At 54.7% G+C, this 27,226-nt stretch overlaps 6 protein-coding genes across 6 annotated transcripts; all 6 read right to left on the bottom strand.

The window, feature by feature from the left end:
• Positions 1–101: 101 nt before the first annotated feature.
• On the bottom strand, positions 102–1,689 carry B0T15DRAFT_221939 (GHMP kinase). Its single transcript, XM_062862819.1, has 2 exons — positions 1,361–1,689; positions 102–1,279 (listed from the first exon to the last, which is right to left on the bottom strand). Exons 1-2 carry the CDS (start codon positions 1,417–1,419, stop codon positions 154–156), a joined length of 1,185 nt encoding a protein of 394 aa, XP_062722000.1. The 5' UTR covers positions 1,420–1,689; the 3' UTR covers positions 102–153.
• B0T15DRAFT_221934 (uncharacterized protein) lies at positions 1,625–2,983 on the bottom strand. Its single transcript, XM_062862818.1, has 4 exons — positions 2,520–2,983; positions 2,288–2,467; positions 2,156–2,220; positions 1,625–2,087 (listed from the first exon to the last, which is right to left on the bottom strand). The coding sequence occupies exons 1-4, from the start codon at positions 2,793–2,795 to the stop codon at positions 1,961–1,963; spliced, it is 648 nt and encodes a 215-aa protein (XP_062721999.1). The 5' UTR covers positions 2,796–2,983; the 3' UTR covers positions 1,625–1,960.
• A 3,762-nt stretch (positions 2,984–6,745) lies between these two features.
• On the bottom strand, positions 6,746–8,419 carry B0T15DRAFT_398164 (uncharacterized protein; the record flags this gene model as incomplete). Its single annotated transcript, XM_062864940.1, has 2 exons — positions 6,746–7,992; positions 8,047–8,419. 2 exons carry the CDS (start codon positions 8,417–8,419, stop codon positions 6,746–6,748), a joined length of 1,620 nt encoding a protein of 539 aa, XP_062721998.1.
• Positions 8,420–13,283: 4,864 nt separating this feature from the next.
• Positions 13,284–16,511, bottom strand: B0T15DRAFT_575396 (dihydroxy-acid/6-phosphogluconate dehydratase). The gene is made up of 5 exons (XM_062870991.1): positions 15,804–16,511; positions 14,509–15,737; positions 14,250–14,469; positions 14,060–14,120; positions 13,284–13,834 (listed from the first exon to the last, which is right to left on the bottom strand). Exons 1-5 carry the CDS (start codon positions 16,255–16,257, stop codon positions 13,747–13,749), a joined length of 2,052 nt encoding a protein of 683 aa, XP_062721997.1. The 5' UTR covers positions 16,258–16,511; the 3' UTR covers positions 13,284–13,746.
• A 1-nt stretch (position 16,512) lies between these two features.
• Positions 16,513–17,591, bottom strand: B0T15DRAFT_417435 (uncharacterized protein). The gene is made up of 2 exons (XM_062865490.1): positions 17,234–17,591; positions 16,513–17,150 (listed from the first exon to the last, which is right to left on the bottom strand). The coding sequence occupies exons 1-2, from the start codon at positions 17,453–17,455 to the stop codon at positions 16,836–16,838; spliced, it is 537 nt and encodes a 178-aa protein (XP_062721996.1). The 5' UTR covers positions 17,456–17,591; the 3' UTR covers positions 16,513–16,835.
• A 7,864-nt stretch (positions 17,592–25,455) lies between these two features.
• Positions 25,456–26,806, bottom strand: B0T15DRAFT_494324 (uncharacterized protein; the record flags this gene model as incomplete). The annotated part of the gene is made up of 2 exons (XM_062867009.1): positions 25,456–26,209; positions 26,280–26,806. 2 exons carry the CDS (start codon positions 26,804–26,806, stop codon positions 25,456–25,458), a joined length of 1,281 nt encoding a protein of 426 aa, XP_062721995.1.
• Positions 26,807–27,226: the final 420 nt, after the last annotated feature.

Here is a 27,226-nt window from a genome sequence, read left to right as displayed (position 1 = left end):
TTCATCATAAACCCGATGCATCAGATTACCACTGGCTCTATTCCTACTAGTCGAATAATATTTTACTCGTGTATTAAATCGTTTTCGGACCCAGTCAATCACATACCATTCCAGTCTCGCCTCGAGCACCCTCCCTGAGCGCAACCGGCCAGCTCATCTCCTCACCGGTTTTCCGTCTTCGGCAACTAGATACTCCTCCGTTTTGAGGGGTCCCTCACCCACCCCGGTCAAAATCACCCGGCTGACACCACCCTTCAGCAAGCCAACGACCCCTTCGTCCACGGACAATGTCGGCTTAAGGCCCTTGATGACCGCATCCTTCCAGCCATCGACCGCTCCGCCCAACACCTGGTAGAAGGTCCCCACGACCGCCTCGGTGTCCTTCTCCAGGTAGTAGATAACCGCGTTCGGGCCCGCATCAAACGTGTAGGCAGCCACTGTCCTCCCCGCCGCCGCATTGATCTGCTCGACCGCACGGATCGCCGCCCGCGAGACATCGTTCATGTAGAAGATGGGCGGGTACGTATCGGCACAGGTCGCGTGGAACGAGTTGGAGTCGCGCATGGTGACCTCAGCAAAGGCCGCAAAGTCCCGCTCGCGGATGGCCTTCTCCATGGCGGCCATATTCTGCGGCACGACGCGAGCAATACGCTCCTGGAACAGGCCCGACGTGGCAACGGTCTGCTGCATGCCCGAGGTCGAGCTGACGCCCTTCTTGGCGGCCGACACCACGAGAATCAGCGCGCGCATGTCGGGCCAGTGCGCGGCCTCGGCGACCTGCTCGGCCATCGAGTCGCTGCCGTCGGCCGCGCTGCCCATGCGCCACGCCACGTACCCGCCAAACAGGCTGCGGCAGGCCGACCCGGACCCCTGCCGCGCGATCAGGCTCAGCTCGGCCGGCGACGCGGGCAGCTCGTAGAGATTCGCGATGGCCCGCACCAGCGCGGCGAAGCCGGCCGCCGACGACGCCAGGCCCGCGGCCGTGGGGAAGTTGTTTTCGGACACGATGCGTAGCGGCATGGTCGAGAGCTTGGGCAGCGACGGGTCGGCGGCTTCGAGGGCGGTGCGGCGGGCGCGCAGCTCGCGGAAGCAGGCTTGTGTGCGCGCGCCCGAGACGTCGGACTGCTCGCCGTTGAGCAGGAGGGAGTCGCCCTCCGTCGCCGGGTACGAGGCCGAGCAGGAGGCCGTCGTCAGCGTGCGGAGGTCGGCCTGCGAGAGCGTCACCGACAGCGAGCTGTTCGTCGGCAGGTTGAGCTTGGCATCGCGCTTGCCCCAGTACCTGTGGTCAGGCAGCGATCAGTTTCCATTCCAGTATCGAGAGCGCTGGCAGGAGGTGTGGGGTTCGGGTAGGGATCCGCACTTGACCACAGCGATATTCACCGGCGCCGTGGTGCTGGCGCGATACACCTTTTCAGCCATCTTTCGTATTTGCTTGAGAAAAGGAAAGAAAAGAAAGAAGGGCGGGTATCTGGCGGGACACTGTTGGGTTGGGAGGGTTCAAAAGATCAGAGCGGTCAACGCCCAGAATACTTGGTTCCCTCCTTTTGGCGGGGCTATCTTGGGCCCTGAGATTGGCAACAGGGGTAGAGCTCTCGAATGGGTCTAGTGCGGGGCACAAGCCGGGATCCAAACTGCCTGCCGCGAGCTCAGCTCCACTTACCTTATTCCCCCAACGGCTCGACGAAGGATTACGACACGAACTCCTTGAAGCGTAGGTCAAGAAGGCCCTATCCGGATTGAAAGAGTCATGGGTATTAAGAAGTAAGATTACTCCCGCTGTCCGCTATTAAGATCCCGGCTCTGAGAACAATAAGGCACTTATCCTTCCTTTACCCAGCCAACCAAGATTGAATTCCTTCCTTGCTGCACGAGAGCAAGAGAGAGAAGAGATATTCTCCACGGAACAGCTCCGTCTCCAAGCTTCACCTGGACATGGATACCTTTTGGAAAGCCCATGCACTCACACGTATGTACCGGTGTGAGTGGTTCCTTGCGTCGCGTGGGCTGTCCCAGGGGCAGCTCCAGCACCCGTGCCATGAGCGGGTGCGTGACCCCCAATCTGCGAAGTCGTGGGCGTTCCCGTGGTGCTGGAGGGAGATTGTCAGACATTGAAACTCGTACGGTACGTGACCCAGTAACAGTAGGCAGAACTTACGCTGAAGTCCCGGCGCGGCGCTCCCTCCGTCTCTTGGTCCAATGTCTCGACACAACCCAGGCTCCCTATCGTCATCCCAAGTTAGACCGACATCCGACAGTGTGTAGGCGGGGAAAAATGTGAAAGTCTCACCAAGATGGAAGTGACGAGGAATGCAACCATCGCCATGAAGGAAAATGCCAGCGACGTTCGCCAGTGGCCGCATCCGGCGCTCGTGTTGCCATTGAAAAAAGGATTTCTCCAGAAGCCGCCCCAGTAGTATCCCCAGTAGTTGCAGAACCAGCTGGAGCTGCACACGGACGTACCGCTCCGCTAGGTGAAGAGTCAGCTTGAGTTCCGTGCTATGTCCTAATAAGCTCCTTACCGTGATGAGCAGGCAGAAGAGAACCAGCCACATAACGAAGAGGGCGAAGTCGAACGGGAACACCAGGAATGAGTATAGCAAGGGGACGATGAAGACTAGGGCAAAGAGGGTGCTGATGGATGCGACGACGAGGCCGTAGATGACTCGGCCATCATGCGAACCTCCGGCCGCGGACACCCGGTGGACGAAGCGAGCGAGGATGCCCAGCACGATGACGGAGCAGATGAGCTGGAAGATGCGCAGGGCCACCTGCACCCCTTTCGAGACGACGCCCATGGTGGGTGTTTGAATATCGATCGAAACTGCTGATGGTCTCACAGGTGGTGGTCCAATTATGCGTCGGTATTTGGAGGGTGTCCCAAGCTGTGTTGCTTCAAGAATGCTGAGGTGGGTGTTTGGGAGAAGATCCTCGCTCAGGGTCAGACCGGTCTGATCTTAAAATGCCATTGCCCGTCTCTTTGTTCCCTCGCGGGCCGACTTTTACGACCATCATCTGTGACCTCATTGGCAATGTCGAGCTTCCTGTGTTGTCATCTGTCATTATTCGATTTCCCAAAGCAGAAATCAGCCCTAGTATGAGTGACGATGGTGTCCCACAATGCCGGATGCAGTACACGATCGTAGACCGGAAGCAGACATCTCCTCACTCCATTACATCATTCTTTCGCATGTGAACACGAACTGTAGATCCTCTTCGGCGACCAGTAGACGCCCACTGGAGTAATAACACTCTCTTTAGCTTCGTCTCGGCACAGCGTAGCTCCTCAACACGGTCGACCAAATGGCTGCACGATTACGGGCGAGTGCCAAAATAGCAACCGTGACTGGTGTTCTGAGAGGAGGCACGTGTCTCTCACTGCATTCTTAATGATACTAGTTTACAATGTGCGAGACCGACATCTAGCCTTGGACCCTTATTATCCAACCGGCACTGTACACGTCGGGCCTCTTCAACTAGAGAGGCAAAAGTCATTAGCGCTTCTGGATTCGTAGTTACAAGTGCTCCAGATCTAAGTGCACCCAAAAGCCTCTCAACCTTTGAGTGCACAGAATGCAGTCCCAAACGAACCCAGAACGTTATTAGCCATACACCACTTCGTCTGCGATACGGAGCAGTAGGTAGGAGAAAGTATATAATTAATTCGAATAGAGTGAAACGAACCTCAGATGTCCGTATTCTGCCATCTTCAGAGCCTCATCCTTTAAACGAAAATCAATTCTTTACTCATCCCCTCACGTCACAACTTCTTTCCTACCTTATGGTGGCATCTTGAATTGGCTCACAGATGCCACACCACCGCAAGTGGCAATTAAACGGGACACCATACCATCCACCTCAACTCTTTCACGGCTCACGAGGGTACAAAAATCCCAAATATGACGTACTATAGTTGGTCAGTATAGAATGGCCCGGTTAGAACGAACCTCACCTCGCCTTATACCGCCATATGCTACCATCGCCAAATAATTGCCATGCCACCAGGGGTGCTACCAGCAAAGAGCCCGAGCGATACTGATTACCTTAATCAGCAGCAGTACATTGGCAGCCCGATTAGACTCAGAATGGTGAGCCGTTTTATGTAGTGTACATGTACAATACATGCATGTGAGGGGCGAAGCAAGGGCTGGCTGCTGCTGCTGCTGCCAGCCGGGGCAGCCGGGCCATGGTGCGCATGCGGAACCAGACCCTGTTGGACGCCACGTGTTTTAGATATCCGCGGGAAACCACTAGCGGTGTATCACTTGGACAGTTGCGGGGAAATGGGGCATCATCTGTGAAGAATCGTGAGAGATCGGGGGGTGGTCTCGGGTAGCGGCTCATGTTTCAAGGTGAGGGAGGCAAGAGCCAGGATGATGGCAGACTTGACCGCTAGCCATCAGAAGGATGGACCGGACGTGCACATATCTCAGGTACATTCGTATTCGTTGTTGAAGACATTTGGGGAGGACATCGTAGCTAACCTGACCTCGCACTCTATCCTTGGGCCATAGAAATTGACCACCCGATAAAATGCACGCTCTTCCACTTGCTCGTAGAAATAATAGCCCCTTGCCCTCTCTCACCAGTCTTTTACGAGGTGACTCCTCCCCTCTCTCTCCCTTCAACTCATCCTCCTCCGGCCCCAACTCTACCCACCACCCGGGCCGCTACCAGTCCGGCTCGTCAGGATCGGGCGTCCCATCCTTCGACCACTCGACCCGCCTCCCATCGATATACAGGGGCGGACAGCGGATATCCGCAAAATATGGCCCGCGGGCCATGATCACAGTCCTGCACATGCTTGTGCCGGCTTGCTACAATGTCATCTAGCTTCTTGCTCCTAATAACATGGCAGCTGTTCCTCCCGCTTGACAATCTAGTGGATCAGGCTGCCAGGGGGCTCGAGAACTAGCTCCGTACTCTTGCTCGTCGCATTCGTGGAAGAAGAGGTCGTAGCAGATGAACGCGTACGGCCGGTGGCTCTACAGCCGGAGCACGTTGGCTTATGTAGCGAAATGAGTAAGTTGTCGGTGCTGCCCGACTGCTGCTTCCGCACACGGCCCCCTGGTGACCTCTTCTGCCAGGCTCTGTACCCAAGGGATGACATCCGAAGAGTGGCCGAGACTGCGCCGGGCTTCAGCTTGGCGCGGAGAAGAAAACCGTACGCCGGGTTTGGTCCGCAAGGCCGCGCGGGTCTCGTTATCGATTTGGTACCTACATTTTGGTGTTTGACATCGTGGGACTCCGGAGGAGTAGGGAAAATGCAAGCAGTGTGTGTTGGAACTTTGATGATGTGATCAAGGAATCTAGACAAATGCGGGGGACCTTGATAGCCGGAGTTGGACGCGGTTGGGAAGCCCGTCCGCCATCGCGTTTGGTTGAGGTGGCTAGAAGGAGGTTCTTTAACGTGTTGGTGGAAGTTTGTCGTCCGTAGAACTAATGATCATAAGGCGATGTTGGACCACACTACTACAGTCCAGGTGAGAACGGAGATTGGAAACAATATGATACTTTAAGAACTGGTATGTGGGCACGAAACCTGCCGTTTTAGACATTTACTCCCATGACTACCATGTCTAGAGTTGATAGAAGGTATAGTATTAAGTTAGGTAGGCATTTAAACCATCCTCACCTAGGGAAAAGCACCACGGATGATAGTTTGTTGACTTCATTGCTTACTCCAGAACCGTCTGTCTTGCTACTACTAGTACTTAGTACTAGGTGGGAAACGGTGGCCGTCAGGTAAGCGGAAGAAGGTAGGTCTATGTATCCGAACTTACAAGAGATACATAAGTAGGTAATACAATGCATATAAGCGGGCCAGCGGCGAAACTGAACCAGCGTGCACGGTTAAAAAGGATTGCACGTCACAGAGGCGCGCGAAGGGCAAGAGTAAGCGGCCGTGGTTGCAGGGGCAGTGTGCCTTAGGTACCTTATGCCCCGGAACACGAACTTTTGACCCCGGCCTGCCCTCCCAAGGCCCCCGCGTCGTCCGTATCGGCAGATCGGGTACAGTACAAAGGCGGCTAGGGGGCGAGAGGTTGTGTAACGATATAGCAAGGCACTGCAGACAGCAGGGTCTCGTTTGTCCTTGGCTACCTGGTACATACATACATTCCCCGCAAACGTGTCACGCAAACGCACTTGCTCAGACCGATCAAACCATAGATTAGCACTATTACATAAATTTCTGTTTGTTTCTGTGTGGTAGGAACCCCCTCCAATGAAATGATCTGAACTCCCATTTGTTTTCCGTCTATTTCGAGCGCTCATGATTTGCCTGGAGAGAGACTTAGAGGACCTACGTTTCCTTCTTTTTCGCTAACCGCGCAATGCCCGCTCCAACCAGCTCAAATACAACTCCCCTCTTTCTCTCTTTGTACAGTGAGGTACAGTTAAGGTTTAGACACTAGAATTGCAAGAAAAAAACACAACAATTACTGCTGTCACTCGCCATGGCCGCAATTGGAGGCGGTTAAGGAACAGAGGGATACTCAGAATCGCTCGTCCAGCTTATAAAAGGAATGACGGTAACCGATGGGGTATCTTAGATTTTTGAGATGCAAAAAATCAACAGGAAATAGCGGTACAGAATAAAACTGAGGAAAAGGAATCCCCCCTGCAGCCTCATCATTAGAATCGTGGGCGTGTCTATCAGTATCATTCAGTCGTGTTGCAGGACCTCCAAAGTCCTTCCGTACATAGTAGGTAGTAGGTCGGGGCTGCAGCTTGGGAGGAAGACAGCTCATTTGCGTAGGCCGACCTTCCCAGCAAGGTTCTTGAGCCAGACGGAGGCGCCGGTCCGCTTCTCATCTGCTTGGCCCTCGCGGACCATGACCGCCTCGCGCACCATCGGCCCGACGATCTCAACGTCCCCGAGCTCCGGGAACTTCCCATCGTCGAGGTTGCGGGGGATGCAGGGCGGCAGTTTTTCCTCGGCCGTGCGCCGCAGCTGCGAGACGACATCGGGATCGTCTTTGCACTGCTGGCTCACCCGCTCGACGAGGTCGTCCTGGTTCCGCTGCCACTCGCGCTCGATTTCAGCCCACTTAGCTTCCGTCAAGGCGTACGTCTTAGAAGTTGACCCGTAGTGCTCCCCAGTGCGCACGAGGTGCTTGGCGTAGTTGGTCCGGGCGAGGTTCCAGTCGGCGTGGAAGGCCTGGAGCGTCGCGAGATCCGCCATCTCTGGTACGTAGGGCTTGGGCTCGATTGTGAAGTTCGCATGGCCGAGGCGGTCCGACCAGGAGTCCTGGTGGTCGAAGAAACAAGGGATCGGTGACGGGGCATCGCTGAAGGTGCTGGAGATCGTCCCGCGCCTGAGGGAGGAAACAGAGGGCTTGGTGCTGAGGGGCGGTGTTGCGTACGGTTTACTGGCAACCGATGACAATTCAGGGACGGGAGACGGAACCATGGATGGAGATTGCAGTGGTGATGCCTGAAGGGAGTGAGGCTGGGTGGCAGCAGCAGCCTCAGTCAGGAGAGGCGGTAATAGCGGCGTCCTCGCGGCCGCACGATCGCGTTCTACCTCTTTGCCTAGAAACGCGGCCGTAACGTCGACGGGTGGCGGCAGTACAACGCTCTCGGAGCTTTCGTAGAAGGAGAGCGCAGGCGTGGCGGGCACAGAGTCTTGGGCGCGGTCTGACGCTCCGTAGACTTGGCGCGACATGGACGACGATCTGCTGGAACGGCCAAGGGAGAAGCTCGGGCGGGGCTCGGAAAGAGAAGGGTCGGACGCCGGAGAGAAGGCCAGGTCTCGACGCCGGGTGGCGGATGCGGACCGCCAGCGGGACAGGCTCGGTAGCCGCGAGCCTAGTCTGGTGCTCCAGCTCGAGAAACCAGCATCCGATCCATGGCGTCGCTTCTTTTGCCTTGGGCTTGAGTTGAAGTCGCCGTCACTGAGAAAGCCCAGGTCGTAGTCGAAATCGGATGTCATGTAGGGATACATGGACGTGCTTTGGACGGCGTCGGTGTGGTGAGAGCAGGGGACATCGCCTGGTCCAAGCGTCAGCGGAAAGGAGGCGGAGCGTTGACTCCAACAGCACCTACACAAGCAATAATCCTGGAACCCGAGCTCATGGTCGTTATCATGCCTGGGTGGAGTCGTAGGTTCCTCTTCCTCCCTCTCTTCTTCTTGGACATCCGGCAGCTGCGATTTGCTTGGCCTGCTCGCGTGCAGCGACTGCGCCGGTGATGCTGGGCTATCGGCGAATTCGAGCGACGACGAAGAGCCGGATGACCTGAGGTGGTTCGTGCGCGAGAAGGTCGACGTGATGGGTGAAGGTGAAGTGAGGTCGGACGAAGAAGAGTTGTAGTTGTAGTACAACGATGTGGACTCTCCCAGGCTGTCCTGGTGTAGCTCCAGCTTCTTCCTTTCTTCCACGAGCTGCGGAAGCAGCAATGGCTTCAAACCGGACGACATCGAAGGCTTATGAGCATCAGGGGACTTCGCCACGAGCTTCCGGAGAGGATTGGGGGCCGGATTGTTGACGACGCGTGGTGGAAGAAGCGGTTGTTGTGATGGTGGTGTTGTTGGGAGGTTGCGATCAGGCGGCTTGGACGTGAGAATGGGGGTGATGGAGAGGCGCACAATTTGTTGCTGGGTCCAGACACAAGTTCACAACAAGCAACAAGAGGAGCCACTTCCAACGCGACCACTCACTGGATGATTGCTGGGGACGTGTGGCACCGACAGGGGTTGGGAGAATCGGGTTCTGGTCTGGCCGAGTTGTGCGTTGGTAACTGTTTTTGCGGGGCCGCTCGGAAGCCCAGCCTGGCGCAGATGGTGGCGGCCAGCGGCAAGGGTCAAGCTCTCAGAGCAGTCAGCGTTGGAGGGGGGGCGGCAGTTGAACTTGGTTCAAGCGAATGATTGCAGCATGACGAAGTTGGCGCTGGCCAACTTTGTCGCACCTAGCCGCCAAACGAAGCGCGGCAGATGCAAGAACAACAAGTTTTTCCCCGAGCTCGAGAGCTTCGTGGGTTATATGAATCCCGCGTGATCTCAGCTCTCGAGACAAGACAGTCGCACGGGGTGTTCTCCTCACCCCCGTGTTTCTCGTACTGCACACTTGGTGTGTCTCACGGGGCTCTTCACGACGAATGAGGCTTGTCCGGATCTCCAGGCTGCGCGGTCGGGCAGCGTGCGGCCGGGATGCTTCTACGTCGTCGAGTCGTAATGTTGCGTCCTCTTGGAGGTCTCGCGGACAGGTCGTCAGTCAGAGACTCAGAGGGCACGACGGACGTGGACTGTCGAAGCCCGGCACACCAAGTACCGGTGGTACTGCCACTGGCACCACGTGTAATCGGGCAGTTGTCTGCTCCCATCTAGCCGTGCTAGCATCTATCTGGAGCGGTTGGCGTGGGGTTGGGAGTTGGATGGGCGGGCGAGTGGTTGGCCTCTGGGCCAGCGACCTCGACGAGGATCTGGGACGCCGGAGCCGGAGCCTCCATCACCCAATCAATTGCTGCTGAGGAGTTGCAGGCCTGACAGAAGCTCCGCCTTTCCTTGCGAGTGGCCGAGCGGCCAGGAAAAACTGCGCCGCGAGGCAGTCGGGCAACCGTAGCGCGCGCGCGGGCGGGCCAATGGAGCCCGCCCGGTTCGAGAATCAAGCAACAGCTGGCGAGGTTCCAGTAACTAACCAACGCTAGCAGGGTCCGCAGGGCCAGAACCACGTGAATGCGACACTCGACGACTGCTGCGACCACGGCCGCGGCTTGTGGGGGAGCACCCTCTTTGGTGTTTGCGGGTTCATGGGGTGCAGCCGTGATTGAGGCATATGAATGGCTCGCCGGCAATATACCAGCCGTTATGTGAGGTGATGCTGTGTGTTAGCTTGGGGTTGGCCAGAATTCAGAGCGAGGTGGTGTGGTTCCCTCGCCCGGGCTTGCGTGGTGGGGCGAGAAACCAGAGCCACCCGCCCAACCCTTCCCGGTCCGGGCGGCCGGCCAAGATCTATGTGAGCCGGTCCGTGCACTTTAAGCAACTATTGAACAGCGGAACTTGGCCGGACCGCAAGACTCGAAAAACAAATGAGCCAGGCTCCTGTCAGGTTGAAAATGGAAGACGGGTGGTCTACTAGGTACTCAATATCATAATAAGAATGGTATACAGCATTAGATAATGAATCAGCAAGAGAGACGAGCATCGGTGGGATACAGGTGCAAGCGAAGGTTCCGACGGCGCGGTTCATTGATGAGACGAACTGGTCCCTGGAGCATGACTCGGACAATGACAGTTGCCAGCTGAAGGAATCGAGGATTCCTCCGGTGGGTCTTAAAATCCTACGAACAGCCTTCGATGCAATTCCATGGATTGTTGAGTTAAAAGCACGACATCTGACAATTGATGAGAGACCGCCGTCGTCAGACTGGCAAAGTGGAAGAAGTGGAATGGGAGCTCGCCGGCATTGACCCGGTGCAAAATTGGAGTCAGCGATGACGCAGAGGCAGGAGCTGTGGAGGAAGTTAGGAACCAATCGCCCCACTCTCATGGTCCGGACAGCCCCAAAAAAAGGCTCAGAAAAACTACAGCATGAGAATGCGGGCCGGATTCGGAAGACAGACTTCATCTCTACAATTTACTATGCTCTTGGATTGGGACCAGAGGATGCTGAGCAATTGGCTACGGCTAAATCACTGTCACTAGGCACCTAGGCTTCGCTCGCATCTACCTTACCTATTGGAGTCAACCCAATTTTTTCTGTCAGCAACCAACCCCTTTCCCTCAGTGACCGTCTTGGGAGGGCAACTCGGGCACCCCACTATTGCTGATTTGCTAAGCATCTTGCACATGCGCTCTGTCCTGGAGCGTACGGAGTGCCTTCCACGACGTGCGTAGCACGACTCCTTTGTCAGCCTCTGTGCGTGGACATCAGACGAGGTATGCTCGACGCCTATGTCACCGGCCGTCATTCGACATCTGTATGCTGTGACCTCTGCCACACGTCTCCCCTTCAAAGTCAAACCGCGGTTTGTCTACTAGTGCAGGCGCTCTCTTGATTTGGCACGGCCGTCGTCGAATGCGTCACCCTCCTCTGTACTATTCTACGGCTGTTGAACGTGAGTCGAACGTCACTCGGACCGCGCCACTCGATGTGCAAGGGACAAAGGGGGGTTCCATAGCCCGGACTCGATGATCGAAGGCCGTGCTGAAGAGCGTAGCTCTCTTGCACGACGCAACGTTGTGCTCCCCTCACCGGACCCTGTACTCAGCCTCGGTTGGCGGATCTCCTGAACATGGGCTAAAGCGAGTATGATGTTGTGTCCCATGGCTGTTGGAGTGGACAATTGACCATCTCGGCCACCACGGTTTGCCGAGCGCATCTCTCCTCCGTCCCTTCCCCCCTCCAATGCTGCACAACAGGAGTGCGCTGCCCGGGGAAGTCGGGGATGCCCACACCTAACCATATTGCCAAATGGATATTTTACTAAGATGACACTAGGAACGGGAACGAGTCTGGCAGACGCCATTGACAGCGTGGCGACACCCCATCCTCCCCACGAAACTAAACTGTCACACACATCCTGTGTTGCCGTTGCGCCGTGCCACGACGTCTCTTCTCAACCACCCACAACAAACTCCCACCTCCCTTCTCCGCGCGCGGGGTGGTTTGACAGTTCAGCCGCGACTCCGCGAGGGGCCGACGCGGTGGAAGAGTGCATTTTGTGCAGCTTGTGATAAAGCGCGCCCGAGCCATTGGGCTTTGCCCAATATGTCCCGTCCGGCTCCCAGAGAAAAGCAGTCCGTTCGGTTAGCACCACGCAACTCATGCCCGAGTCACTATGATGATGATGTGGTGTCCAATTCGTCGCGTCCTCGGTTCCGAACCACATAATATCGGGAAGGCGACGACGGGAGCTGCAGTCTTCCCCCGCCAGGGCGCTGTTGAGAAGGTGCACATTTTTTTTTTGAATGCTGTCAGGATGACGTTGGCTCGTTCGTTCACAATCTCCCGGCAGACCGGCGGCCGCACTTTGCGCCATATATCGAAGCACATGTCCGCTGCCAAACTACTAACGTTAGCGGCTTTGCCCAGCCGTTCTTGGGGACGATTGACATGCTGCCATGTGGTAGCCGGTCAGGAAAGAGCGTTCCATTGTCACTTCTCGTCCCTTGCATTAGCCTTTCCTCGAGGAGGGGCGCCCTGGGACCGGATTCGCTGGCCTGGCTGCGGCATTGTCGGGACGGGCCCGCCGCGGAGCTCGGCTCCCCTCTGGGCTGAAAGAAACGGTCTTTTCTTGGTGTGAAATGGCGCGTGTGTGTGGGCTTGTGGCCAACGAGATCGCTCCCGTACCTGAACGGACTAGTGGCACTTTTTTTCCTCTTGGGTTGGCTGCTTCCGAGATTCCATGTCCATGATGGTGGGCGGGCCCAGACATCAATGTCCGATGCGGCCCAGACTTTCCGTCTTTGACAGCCCGGCGTTACATCGAAAAGGCTCCAGTCCGGTGGCGGCAGCAAGAAATTTTTGACCCAAACTGGATCCCAACTTACACTGTCATGACGCATACCGTCTGACGCTCCGATCGCTGCCGGTCCTCCGGACCACGTACCGTCCATCGATCCGGGCCGTGTCATCGCGACCCTCTGCTGACGGGCCACCCAACACACTCTCTCTCCCAAGCCGGCAAAGACGCCGAACGAATTGCCGGATCTCATCGCTCACGCTGACCGATCCAACTTCTTCATGTCGGTTCGGGCCACGTAATCCGCTGTGATGCTTTTACTTGGGTTCCTAACCGCAGGCTACGGCCCGCCATGGACCAGGCGCGGGAGACGATGGGATAATACGCAGTCTGCCAGTCCCTGGCGAATGTGCCGGTTGCAACGGTCCCTGACTTCTTGTGCAACAACCTTCACAGCTCGGGTGGGCGGATGAGGTCTCCGAGTCCGACGGTCTGCCCTGGTCGTCAAACCGGACTTGATGATCGCAGCTCGTCTAGGATATCCGTCCCAGTCTAGATCCAGCGATCTCCGGTATTTCCTAGTGTAATGCATTACTCGGGGAGGAGGCTCGGTACATGGGACTTTGCCAACTACTACGTAATCCAGTAGTAGATTCAATGCAATACGGGCTTTTTCATCCGGCCCTCTTTGACACGCCCCAAGTCCAGATGGGCCTTAGCTACCTTATGCGTAAGTAGTTCGTTTAGTGATTACGCTTCCGTCCTGGTTAGCCCTAGAAGCCCAGCAATATCAGCGGTGTCAAAAACCCGCCCCATCGTACTACACTCGCTAGACCTGACACCAAGCCGGATTTCGGGTGGTTGTATCCCGAGCCAAGTTGCAGGACCCCAAGAACCTCGAATCTAGTCCTGGGTTTGTCTTCAGATTGTAATGCACACAGGACCACGAGACCTCCAACAGTGGTGATCTCTGCGTTGTCATCCTCCAACAATCCGACCAAGTTTTCGACCTCGTGATTAATGTATGCATCATGCTCGAGTGGCAATAGCTTGATCCGTCCCTGAATTTCTATGCCCTCGACATCTTATGTGGGTATACAAGGCTCACCTTTCTCACCACTTTTCTACCTAGGCGCTCGGCTCAGATCGCGGCGAGCGGGAACTACAGTATGGCCTTCCAATTTTTATTGCTAGCTGTCTTTTAAGCAGGCAGTCAAGGAGATGTTCGCCTTGACTAACAGATAGGAGAGGATCAAGAAAGAAATCGCAGGAAGTGGGGTGGAGAAAAGAGGTTGATATTGATCGGGTAAGGAACTGTCGGCGTTGTAGTTCGCCAAATAGCAATTAGAAGAGATGGCCTTCGGGATCCGTGATGCACAGTACCATGGGGCTTTGCAGGATGATGACCATGGGACTATGTTGGATGATCCACCTATATATAACCCCAGTACTATCACTCTACTAGACTAGTTCTCTTTCTCCCTTCTTCCTTTCCCTATCTTCCTTGTCCCCCCTTCTCCTTTCGATTCAGGGTTTTACATGGGCCATAGTCCCGTAGGACCTCGTATCATAGTCGCAAAAGGCCATCTCATCTGGAAGGAAATATAGAAAGGCAAGGAACTAGAAGGGTAAACAATAATTGACAACACTACCTTACCTTAATTTAGGGAAACTGTAGCCGGGAGGAACGTCTCCACCTGCTTGCTCGGCCCCTTTGTCTTGGTATTAACCATAGGTGACAGCATTATTGAATACTGGTATAGCACTAGATGTAACAAAGAGGCACGCTCAACTTTGACTACAGTCGATTGCCATTCCTGCACTGGTTTGGTCCTAGCCTACCATACCCTTTCCATTCGCCCCTGGCCCAGCAGCAGTCAAGAACGTGAAATCCACCCCATGCTCCGCCTGGTTGACCTCCCTCACATACAACCCCCTATACCCTCTCATCCTCTCCCTCGCAGCCCAACCCTCCTCCTTCCCCTCCTCCTTCAGTTCCATCTCCCGCCTCCGCTCCTCCATCCTGGCCTTTATCACCTCCTCCTCCAGCTCCACGCTCAACAACCTCTGCTCCACATCACACACCACCACATCCCCATCCCTTACCACCCCCAACACCGAACCCGGATCAGCCCCCTCAGGCGAGACATGCAGCACAACAGTGCCCCCCGCCGTACCACTCATCCGCCCGTCCGAGATCCTCAGCATATCCGTCACCCCCTGCGCAGCCAGCTTCCGCGGAATGGGGATGAGCCCGGCCTCGGGCATACCACTAGGGCCTCCTCCTCCTCCTTTTTCTTCTTCTTCATTGCGTCCCACCGGTCCGATACCCCTCAAGACGAGGACACTGTCCCTGTCCACGTCCAGGGCCGGGTCGTCGATCCGGTGCGCTAGGTCAGCCGGGCCGTCGAAGACCACTGCCTTCCCCCTGTGGTGGAGGAGTCGTCTGTCCTTGGAGGCGGACGCTTTGAGCACGGCTGCGCCGCCGGGGGAGAGGTTGCCCCTCGTGAAGACGACGAGTGCGGACGAGGGGTAGACCGGGTCGGTTAAGGGGCGGATGATGCGCTTTGTTGATGATGAGGGGCTGTCTACGTACAAGGACTGGAGGGTGGAGGCGGTGGCGGAGGCGAGTTCCTCGCCTAGGGTGCGGCCTGTCACGGTGCGTGCGTCGAGGTGGAGCAGAGGGCGCAGATGGTGCAGCAGCGCGGGCATGCCGCCCGCGGCGTGGAAGTCGGTCATGTAGCCGTCGCCCGAGGGCTTCAGGTCCAGCAGGAGCGGGGTGGTGCGGCCGATGGCGTCGATGGTGGCTGGGGTGATGGTGCCGGCCAGGGCCGGGTGGCGGTTGACGATGGCCATCAGGTGGACGAGCGCGTTGGTGGACCCGCCGACGGCTTGGAGCACGGTGATGGCGTTGAGGAAGGACTCGCGCGTGAGGATGGCTTGGGGCTGCAGCCGCTGCTTCTGCCGGGCGAGCTGCACCGCGTGCGTCCCCGTGGCTTCGGCGATGCGCAGGCGGGCCGACGATACGGCCGGGGCGGTGGCGCCGTGGATGGGCATCATACCGAGCGCGACAAGGAGGCACGCCATGGTACTGGCGGTGCCCATCACGCCGCAGGTCCCCGCGGTGGGGGCTAGTTCCTCGTTGAGGGCCGAGATGTCTTCAATATCCATGGCGCCGGCCCGGAACTTGGCCCAGTTGCTCCTGCAGTCCGTGCAAGCGCCAACCCTCACGCCTTGGAAACTGCCGGGCATCATGGGGCCCGTAACGAGATGGATGATGGGCTTATTGGCGGAAATGCCGCCCATCAGCTGAGCCGGTGTTGTCTTATCGCAGCCTGTGAAGTGTTTAGAAACTAGAGTCGATTATTGATATCGAGGGCAGCGTATTAGTGAGTATTGACCTCCTATCAGGACAACCGCGTCGACCGGCTGTGCTCGAATCATCTCCTCGGTGTCCATGCTCATCAGATTGCGGAGATACATGCTCGTGGGCGCAGTAAAGGACTCGTGCAGACTGATCGTGGGGAAGTCGATGGCAAGGCCGCCGCTCAGCTGGACGCCCCTTTTGACCGCGTCGAGGAGCTGCGGAATGTTGCCATGGCAGGGGTTGAAGCTCGAGTAGGTGTTGACGATTCCCACGATCGGCCGGGAAAGCGCGTCTTCGCTGTAGCCCAGGGCCTTGATGAACAGCTTGCGCATGAAGAGCGAGAAGTGCGCATCGCCGTACGATGGCAGCTTCTGCCGCAGCCCGACACCGTCCAGGTCGATAGGCGTTGACAGGTCATAGTCCGCGTTGATGGCTGAAGGTGGCACCCGTGGTTGAGCGGGCTCGGTTCTAGTCGGGCTAGACTCCATCACGGTGACAGAACTCGAACTCTTCGTATGGGTGATCAAATCAAAGTGAAGTTCTTGACTATTTCATTGGCTTTATTTCTTCACTTCTTTCTTGATGTGCTGACCACTTAGCCCACATATGGGAGGGCATTTGCGGAGAAGGGGTGATCCGCGCTATTGTTGCGTCAGCACCATCAAGGACAAATAGCGGGGCAAGCATTGTCGATGCAACTCTTGAGATGCATCGCTGCGGTGATGGTCGGTGGAACAGCTTGCGCAGGTTGAAATCAGCGGAAGGGATGTTGAACAGTGGGACTATCATACTCTGGACTGGAGGCGCGGTTGGATATAACGAGTAGGGGTATCGGACAGATAACAAACCGCTGTGAAGTCACCTCCCGGGCAATCTAAATTCCATCAGCGACCTCCGCGGATGTGCTTCGAGCTCGTACTTTCTTGGTGTGAGCCAAAGATGAAGTAGATTCTCATGCTGCCGCTCATCGTTTCCTCCCAAATGAACAGCCTCTGATTCCTGCCCCGGACGAATCCTTCACACGTGAGCTTCCTTGCCGCAGAGTGTGAACCTAACCCTCAGTCCTTCATTGCCCCGAAATCCCAAGCTTGACCATCAGCTCCTGGCGCGGCATCTCCAGAATGGCCGACAGGGTCCTGCCGTCGGGCACGCCGTCCTTGCCGTAGGGCCGCTGCAGCAGCTCCTTGATATCCTCGTACTTCTTCGCCAGCGCCTCCGACTCCCTCCGAGACAGGCTCTCCTCCAACAAGCCCAGGTCGCCGCCACTGGTATCCTCCTCCCGAATGTGAGGCTCGAGGTCGACCCAGATCGCGCTGAGCGACGAGTCGAAGCTGGCCTCGGTCGGACTGAACTGCTGCATGTGCCGAAGCTTCGCATTCATCTAAAATGATTTAACGTTTGTTTATTAGTCAGGCACTCTCTGCGCAAAAGAGACCGTTTGCAAGATTAGAATTTAGAACTCACACTGTCGAAGTCATCGGACAACCGCCGGTGCCGCTCGCCGCCTTGGGCGATGTGGTTTTCGAGAGCCGGAGCCACAACAAGGTCCTCGACGATCAGGTATCGGTCCAACGCCCAGATGAATTCCTCGGGCTTGCGGGCCTCAGGGTCGGCATTTCTGAGTTGGTGAAAGGCGTTCTTGATGAGCGCATGGTCCTGTTTGACTGCTTCTGAAATGCGCGCCATTTGGGGTGTGGGCTAGGCTTTCGCTTTTGCTTGAGTCTGAGATCTGCGTTTCAGCAGGGGATACTATCACGATGAGAGTTGCCTGGCACTCGTGCTTGATGACGTCGATGTTGGCGGGCGCGTGGTGTATTTCCAGGGTTGGCAGGTGGCACCGGTGCCACCTGAAGCCCATGAATGATGAGAGAGCATGCGAACCAGCTCCTGCTATGAGGGTTAGGGTTACCACCTGGTCATGCTGGTTTATTAATAAGGAATAAAAAATAAAAAAGATAAAAAAAATAAAAAAGATAACGTAGGTATATAGCGAAAGTTACATACATGCGAAAGTTACACTAAACCATACCAACGCGACATCTCACTTCTACACCCACTTCCTCTACAACCTAATATGCCTCAGAAAAACGACGAAAGCCAAGTTATCTTAGCCCTCCAGGCTCTAGAGAATGATCCGAAATTAAGTCTTAGAGCTACAGCTCGGATCTTTTCTATAGACCTAATGAAGCTCAGCCGCCGTCGGCGCGGTCAGCAGTCACAACACGATATTCCAGCCAACTCGCGGAAATTGACCGATTTAGAGGAGGCTATTATTGTTCAATATATCCTCGACCTAGATTCTAAAGGATTTCCTCCCTGCTTATCTAATATAGAAGATATAGCCGATCGGCTGCTTGCCGAATATAACGTAGGATACATCGGAATATATATATATATTCTCCTACTCCGCTATGCCTAGCTATTTACAAGGCGCGCCGGACCCTCTATTGCTATATACAAAGGAAAAACCGTGCCGTTTAGGCCGGGTGAAAACCTTTGTCGGAAGTAATAGGAAAGACATAGTTCCAGTGATACACGCTGCTGCAAGTAAAGAAAAAGGCCTTGGGAAGGCCTTGGGCCAATGGCTAGTAGGGTGCTAGCCCGGCTAAGCCGTGGCCACGGATGTGGCTAGCCGGGCTCTCTAGCTTCCAGTTCCTCATCGAGGTTCCGAGCGAGCCTATATTCCCCTAGCCGGCCCGAGTCCATTAGCCAACCCAGTACCTTCTTCAGAAGTCTTCGGTTCCGGTAGCCTAGGCCCTGTAAAACAAGGCTAAGGTCCCGGTGGGTGCGTATTAGTTGCCTAGGCTAAGTTCTTGGTATAGGTGGTATAGAGCACCAAATCACAAGATGCTCTACTGTCTCTCTGGCTTCCCCGCATTCGCAATAGGGGGTAGGCTGGTTGCGGGCCTTTTGTTTAAAAAGAAAGTCCCGTAGGCCTATAGCCTCCGTACGGGCCTGTACTAGTAGGGAGCTCTTGGCCTTTGTAAGGCCTTGGTGTTTCCGTAGGCCTTGGTTTGTGAAGAGAACTGTTGGTAGGCCTTCGTCGGCTAGCCTGGTTAGCTGTCCCTGGACCTGGGTTTTCCACCTGGCCTCCCAAGCTCTTAATAATGCCCAGTCATCCTGGGTCTTGGCCAATGGTGGGCCCAAGGCTTTAGCCTGGGCGTTCCATTCGGCCACTACAGCCGAGGCCTTTTCGACGTCTGTTGGCTTTTCTGGGCTCCAGGGCCGGCCCCGTAGCCTCCGGAACCTTCGTTGGAGCCTATTGCAAGCCCCTTGGATGATTTCCTTTGGTGGGCGTCTCGGGGCCTCTGGGCCTAGCCCGGCCTGTAGGGTAGGCTCGTTGAGCCGGCCTTCGAAGTCGGCCAGCCTCTTGTTAAGGTAGAGGTCTAGGGGAGGGATCCAAGTTTCCGTCTCGAGATTCCGTATAGGGGTAGTCTTATAGGCCCCGGCTACGATGCGTAGGCTTCGGTTCTGGGCCTTTGCTAGGTCTCTGGCTAGGCCTTGTGGTGAGCCGTTGAGTGTTGTAGGCTTGTGGAAGCTGGATGCCCCATAGGCTATTGCGCTACGAATGCACTTGGTATAGACCTCTCTGGCCTTGATTAGCCCCGGGCCCCAGGTCTTGGCTGCTATCCTTGATAGGGTAAAGTCTTGGGTTCTTAGCTTGGTAGCTATGCTGGCTCCGTGGGCCTTCCAAGAAAGCCTCCAGTCGAGCCAGACCCCTAGGAACCGGGCTGAAGCCGTTGGTTTAACCATAGTATGGTCATAAGGGTGGCCTGGTTTGGCTAGTCGTAGTGGTTCAGACCACTGTTTACGGCCTTTGTTGAAGTGGATCAGCTCTGACTTGGCCCCATTGAATTCCATTCCGTAGGATCTAGCCCACTGTAGGCATGTAGCCCAGGCTTGTTCTAGTTGCCGGCAGTTGATATAGGGGTCCCTTCCAAAGGCTAGGATGTTGGTGTCGTCTGCGAATCCCACTAAGCTGACCAGAGGGTGCTTTTCCTTTAGTACTTTATATAGCGAGGCTATATATAGTATAAAGAGGATTGGTGATAGTGGTGATCCTTGTGGCACTCCAGCTCGGATGTCGATTTCCGGGGCAAGTTGGCCGTCGAATAGGAGTGTGGCCTTCCGGCCCGTTAGCCACGACCGTAGCCAACCTACAAGCCACTGCGGGAGCCCGAGGTCCCGAACTGTAGCCAGTAACCGGGTATGATTTACCCGGTCGAAGGCCCCTGTGAGATCTAACTGCAATAGGGAAGCCGTAGCGCGTTGTCTCCAGGCCTCTTGGATCTGGGCTACCACAAGCCGAATGGCTAGGTCTGTTGACCTATATTCCCGGTTACCCATCTGCTCGTCGGGTAATAGGCCATAGGCTTCGACTGCCTCTGTGATTCTTTTGGTAACCACTATTTCCACTACCTTGCCAATGGTAGGAAGGAGCGAAATAGGCCTATAGCCTCCGGGGGTAAGATAGTCAGCTGGGGTTTTACCAGGCTTTGGGAGCACTATAGCTATAGCCTCCTTTAGCCTGGCCGGCACCCATTGTAGTTCGAGGCATCTCTGAGTGAGTAGTGCGAGGATCCTGTACAACGGCCTACCACAGGCCTTCAATAGGCCTATAGGGAGGTAGTCGTTACCTGGGGCCTTCCAGGGAGCGGCCCGGGCAATGGCATCTTGTATGTCCCTAGCACTAACCACCTGGCTTATTGGGATCTTCGGTTCCCACGGCTGGGAAAAGGTGGGATCTTGGATGTTAGAGAGGTCGGCTGGCGGGCTTGGAAAGAAACGGTTGGCTAGGGCCTGGGCCTTCTGGGTATGGGTGGTATAGCCGTTGATGGCCGGGAGCCTAGGGGGGCTAGTAGGCTGGAAGCTCTTGCAACGAGCCCACCGTTCTAGGCTCCAAAGGAGTGATTCGTTATGACTGGCTTCCTGTAGGGTAGACCTCCAGGTCCTTGTTCTAGCCTGTCGTATAGCCCTTGAAAGGTCCCGGAGTCTCTGGTTTAGCTGGGCCTTGTTATAGGCCGTAGATGCGGCTTTAGCCGTACGTTCGGCCTCCCAGGCCCCCTGGACCTTTTGTTGCACCTCGTTCGTCCACCAGGGGGCTTGAAATCCATTGTTAGGCTTCCTTCGGGGGGTGCTAGCGTTGGCAATCCTTGTAAGTTCTTCGACAAGCCAGTCGAATGCCTTATCTAGGCCTTCTACTGACTGGGTACGGCTCTGTAGGCCCTGCGGGCCAGGGTTATCTAGCCTGCAGAGGCCTGGTAAGAGGGCTGCTTCGGCCTTTACCCTCTTTTTATCCATCTTTTTCCAGGACCAACCAGGGGGGGGTGGGGCTGTAGGGGGGTGTTCGAGGTGGACCTCCACTACTTGGGGGTAGTGGTCGGAATCTCCTCTTTCCTTAATACCGTAGTAGGAGCAGGCAAGGTCTGTAGAGGCCCAGATTAGGTCGATAGTCGATGGGCGCCCCCGTTGCCTACCCTGTGGTTCCCTAGTTATAGTGCCCTTAGGGGTTACTAGCCTAAGGTCCCAAGAGGTGGCTAACTGGAGCAGGTTGTTGGCTTTGTTATCGTAGCGTTCGTAGTAGTCCCAGGCTGGGTGTTGAAGGTTGAAGTCCCCTGTAAGTATTATTTGGCTAGAGGGTCGGGGGTATTGTTGCAAAAGAGTGGCCGGTATTGTCTTGATTGCCGGGGGGTTATAGACCGACCAGACTTCGACCCCCTGGCTACCTTCATAGCCTGCGAACCGAACCCAGCACCAATGTTCAGCTACCCCATAGTCCCATTGGCTAAGGTCAATTGTCTTCTTAACCAGTATAGCCGCCCGACCACTAGGTTGATGGACTAGGTGGTACTGGCTACGTCGAGGGCAGTAGGTAGACTTAGTTTGGTGGTTGATCCACGGGTCCTGTATAGCTAGGACGTCGAACTTGGCCTCCTCTACTAAGATTTCTAGTGGTTGCTTGATGCCTCCGGTATTCCATTGTAGTATGGTAACTACCATGTAGTACTAGAGGGTTGGCTGGCTAGGTGGTCGGCTGGCTGGCTGGCTAGGTGGTTGGTTGGCTGGCTAGTTGGGTCGTTCTGGTTTGTAGCTTGGTTTGTAGCCTGGCTTATAGCCTGGCTAGTAGGCTGGGAGATGGATAGTCGGAGCTGCTTGGGATCTTGTTGGGCCTTTGTTGGCCTGCCCCGTGGTCATTTTCTAGAAGGGCCTATATCTTGGTCGTCGTGGCTTAGAGAGAGGGAGCCAAAGATAGGGGTTGTAGTTGCGGTTGTAGGGTGGGTTGTTCGAGTAAAGTCGAGGTCGAAGGTTAGTTGTTGTAGCTTGGAAGTAGTTGATTCGAAGGTTCTGGGCCTGTGTTGGTAGGCCTCCTTAGCTATAGCCCGTACTCGGAGCCGTTCTGGGCACTGCTTGTCCCTGGCCGAGTGGCGACCCCCGCAGGCTGGGCATCTAAACTGGCCTGTAGTATAGGTAGGGCATTGCTCTTCGCCTTCCTTACCACTATGCCCATGGGTTCCAGCGCCGCAACGGGGGCAAAGGGGGTCCTTTCTGCAGTAGCGGGCTATATGGCCCCACTTCCAGCACTTAAAGCACTGCGTTGGCCGTAGCGGAGCCCAGTATGGCTCGCAGCTAAAGAGCTGAGCCCGGTATAGGACCCCTAGATCACAGGCCTTTTTAGCCTCCTCCTGGCTAGTAAAGGCTATAACTACAGGGACCCTAGTGAAGTCTGGGTTATGGGGGTACTGGAAGATGATCTTTTCCACTGCCTGTAGCCTAGCCTCTTCTTGAAAACTAGCCTCTGTAGCCCCCTGGAGGTCAGCCTTCCGTAGACCCTTGACTACCACTCCATAGGTCCGTCGGGCTTCCTTTGCCTGGCTTCCGAAGGCCCGTTGAATCCAGTCGTGGTTGGTAGAGTGCCATTGCTTGGTATCTGGGTTGTTGAAGGTAACTACTGTATCTCCGCTAGGTAGTTTCCGGGCTGCAATAGCCCCTTGTCGGCTAGAGGCCCCATTAACGGCTTGAATGATTTCTAGAGGGGTCCTCTTGGCTAGGTCAGGTGATAGATGGCCCCCGCGAACAAGGACCTCGCAGTTCTGCTTGGCTGGGATAACCTTGGCTGGCTGGGCTATAGTGGCTTGTGGGGGTTCCCGAACTATGTCAGCCCAGGTTCGAGTAGCCTGGGCCTCCCCTGGTTTAGTTTCCCTTAGTGCCGCTCGCACCTCTTCGGCTACTACCTTCCGTAGGGTAGGTAGGTTCAACGCTGTAGCCGTAGCCTTAGCCTGGGGGGGCGGTGTGATGGCTTGCTGGTAGGCTTGTTGGTAAGCTCGTTGAATCTCCATTGCAAGTGCCCGGGCCTTGCCCCTATCCTCGGGGACCAGGGCAAGTAGGTCGTTGACAAGCCTAGTAATGTGCTCATATGTATGTAGATGGCTAGTAGACTTGGTTGTTCTGGCCGGCTTGGTTATAGTAGGTAGGGTCTTCTGGCTTGCATGTTGGCTTGCATGTAGCCCTAGGGGGTCAGGGGAGGTTTCCCCCATCTCAATGTCAGGTGCCGGATCCGGAACGTCGTTCATTTTCAGCTCTTCCTGGTAGGATGGGGCCTGTGGGGGCCTATAGGGTGGGTAGCGTAGAGGAGTGTGGGGGATCGTTGATAGGGTGGGCCGTTCGGGAGTAACCGGGTCCAGTAGGGTAGGTGGTCCGGGAATAACCGGTTGGTCTGTGCGTAGGGAAAAATCTTGCCTGACGGTCGGGTGCCCGCAACACAACGGCTACTTCAACGGCCTGTTGCGGCCGCGCAAGGACGGCCGCGCAAGTGCAACCAATACCGTTAGATAGAGCTCGTCGAGGCGGTTAGAATGGTATATGTTTCGAAGAGTTTGCCGCCCTTGCGGGCAAGCGGCGATCAAGTGGAAAAGAAAGAAGTTACTTAGGCTTACATCGGAATATATTGGGCTTTAACCTTTGTTAAACGGCACCTAGAGCTTACTATGCGTTTTAATCGGAAATATAACTACTAGAGGGCCTAATATAAAGATCCAGAGATTATTCGCGGTTAGTTTGCGCTTATACGGAATACAATTGCAAAGTACAGTATCTAGGAGGCCAACATCTATAACTTCGATAAGACTAGGTTTCAGATAGGTATTATCTTAACGGCAATAGTTATTATAAGCTCTAAACGGTATAGCAGGGCAAAGTCGAAGTAGCCTAGCAATCGCAAATAGGCAACGGTAATCTAGGGTGTCAATACAACTGGCTAGGCGATCCTACCGTTTATTATCATCAAGGGCAAATATTATCTTTCCTCTTAGTATAAGAATAGCCTATTGCCGAAGGACTAGGTCATTATAACATCCAAAAACAGTTAGACAACCAACGAAAGAGGCCTAGAATGGATTTAGTACTTTAACAAGTATACTAAAGCTCGAATAGCTAGGGTTTATTGCCTCCTAGTCCTCGACGGCTATAATAGCTACTACTCGACCGATTTCAAGCTCTATTGCAAGGAGAATAATATTATCACCCTCTATATACCTCCCTACTCGTCTTATATTCTTTAGCCGCTCGATATTAGATATTTTAGCCTACTTAAGATAGTATATAGCAAGCAGATCAAGGGGATAATATAGGCAAGTATAACCTATATTACTAAGGAGGACTTCTTTCCTACGTTCTATGCCGCTTTCTAAGCCGCTATAACTCCTGAAAATATTTAAGGAGGTTTTTGAGGTACTAGAATTGCTCCTTTTAATCCCAAGAAAGTAATCTTATAGCTCGATATCCGTTTAAAGATACTAACGCCCTTAAACTCGCCGCCTAGTAGTACCTACGCCTAGGTTTCCAAGACCCCGAACAACCTAATCGAAGCCTTCTTATAGTCTACCCTTATCAAGAATCGAATTGCCTGGCATCAAAATAGCTCTCTAACTAAGATTTTAAGGGCGGTTGATATATTTGCTAAAGGGACGTCCAAGGTCATATATCAGTTGGCATTGTTAAGGGCAGAGAACTAGAGCCTCCGAGTAGCAAATAAGGCACTAAGCAAGCGCCAAAGGGTCAAAAAACAACGGCTCCGACAAGGAGGATCACTTTCTGTATAGGATGCATAGGATCTATAGGGCTAGAGAGACGTTGAGGTACAGATTAAGGAGGAAACGCAGGCGGGTAGTGGTCGGAAGCCGAGGGTTGAAACACGCGCGCGGCATTGTGGCAACTGCGGCGAGCCTGGCCACAATGCGCGTACCTGTCAGATAGTTGTTGAAACGTCCGAGGAAGACGATTCCAAGTAGTTTCGTTCGTTTTGAGCTGGTTGGGTGGCATTAATATAGATAAAGTTAAGGGGGTATGGTTTAGTATAACTTTCGCATGCATGTAACTTTCGCTATATACTTACGTTAGTTAAAAACGATAAAAATAAAAGACATAAGAGAAATAAAAAGATAAAGAAGTAAAAAGAAAATAATAAAAATAAAGAAAAATAAAAAAAGAATAAATAAATAAAAAAGTAAAAAGGGTAAATTATAACTATAACTAGGGGATGATGAATTTAGATCTAGCAAGCTGCTAAATAGGTTGGTCCGACTCCTATGTGGCTTCTACTTCCAAATATACCATCGCAATTCATAATCTGTCCAAGCTTAACACGCAAACAACTAAAGATTTCGAGCAATGGCTAAAGGATAGATACTTTATAGACTTGGCCCTTCCTGTCCCCATCTGTTCAAAAACCTTTCGACAACCGAAATATTCTCCCACGAAGCCATCCTTTCCTCCGGCGACGCGCCAAACTTCATGTACGCATTCGGCTTCATGTACAATCCGAACTCGTACCACTCCAAGAACGTCTGTCCTTCCACAGAAGCCATAACCTCTTTTATCTCGTTCAAGAAAGCCTCCCTCAGCGGCTGAATTGCCTCTTCTAGAAGCGCCCCCTTCTCATCGTGCCCTAAGCCTTCCCGAAACATCGGCTCAATCAGCCGCGGAACGGCGCAGAGGAAGGGAAGACACGAGACGAACTCCCAGTCAATGACGGCGGTAAACTCATACGGAGAGCTCTCGGATACCAGCACGTTGTGCAGGCCGAGATCGGTGTGCATCAGGACCACAGGGGTCTTATCCAGCCCTTTCGGGAGCTGAGAGTCCAGTTTGCACTGTACAAAGTTGCGAATGGAAGGCAACAGCAGGGCCTTGTACTCGTCGATTCCATGTTGGGCTTCCAGCTTCTCGAAGCGATGCAGGATCCAAGCTCTCAAAAAGCTAGACACGGAATCGAATGGGCCCTCGACGCCGTCCTGTTTCTCGGGCCCGACCGTGATAGACAACAAGCCGTCGTCTGATGAGTCGCTGGGTAATAAGGAGATAACGGCCTCTCCAAAAACTGCACTATTTATTCTCGCGACTGGCAGTTCCCACAGAGCGGCAAAGGCGCGGGCATTTGGCGGACTATGGGAATTCTGTCCTCAAGGGTCGTCATTGTTTGCAGATGCCGTCCGCCTTGGCGCCGGGACCAAACCCGGTGACCTGGAGTTGCAACCCATCGCTGCGACGATCGAACGCAGTGGCGGGAAATGTCCTGGGAACAGGAAGCTCCCGTGACGCCCTGGCACGGATGTAGTACTGCAGCGCGTTCATCGAGGCAACGTTGCCGCGGAATCGCAGCTGGACGATGAGTTGCGGCCTGTCGGGTTCCTCGACGGTGACCTTGTAGGTGGTGCCGTAGGCCCCGTTGCTGAGGCGCTGGTAGGTCTTGAGCGTGCCCAGCTTGTTGTCACGCAAGAGTTGCTTCATCTCGTCGGGTTCGATCGAGACGGGTTTCAGGCTGAGTACATTGCTAGTCTTCTTGTCCAGATGAATGAGATGTCTGTCCATGGCCTGGTCCTCGGGTACAGGCAAGGCGACCAGCGCCACGACGTAGACCGCGCTGTCGTCGTCCTGGGTGACAAGGTTGGCGACTACGCCCTTCCCCTTAGCCGACCCTATGAGGCCCTGAAGAATGAGATCTAGGACCTTGTCATACAGACCGTTGTGATTGTCTGCCATAACTAGAAAACGCTACTGCGACATGTGTGTTTGCGAGTTGTTCGGAGGAAGGTGTCCGGTGTCGAAAAGGACAAGGCATTGGGATGCACAGGGTTCGCAGGTTTCAGAAGAACAGAAGGTCGATAATTGATCTTGACGAGGCCATTTGCAAAGCCCAACAGCCAAAGGTGCGGATGGTGCGGGAGGCCGTTGAACCCTGAGAATAACCTCTGAGCAAACTGGTGTCAACCCCGCTTTGTGACAGGAACCTCGTGAGGTGGCACATCGAACGCCTTGTTTGCCGGCAAAGCCAATGAAGGGCAGGCGAGAAATGGCGCTCCTTTCACAACGAGGGTGACATAGCACCTCAGACGGTAAAGCACTTAGTCATCCTTACGAGGCAAGGAAAAAGCTCTGCATATATGCACATCAGCAACTGGG

This window comes from Chaetomium strumarium, assembly GCF_033439665.1.
Source record: "Chaetomium strumarium strain CBS 333.67 chromosome Unknown B0T15scaffold_4, whole genome shotgun sequence".
Taxonomy (NCBI): Eukaryota; Fungi; Ascomycota; class Sordariomycetes; order Sordariales; family Chaetomiaceae; genus Chaetomium; species Chaetomium strumarium.
Note: the sequence above shows the minus strand (reverse complement) of the source record. Positions and strands in the feature narration are given on the sequence as shown.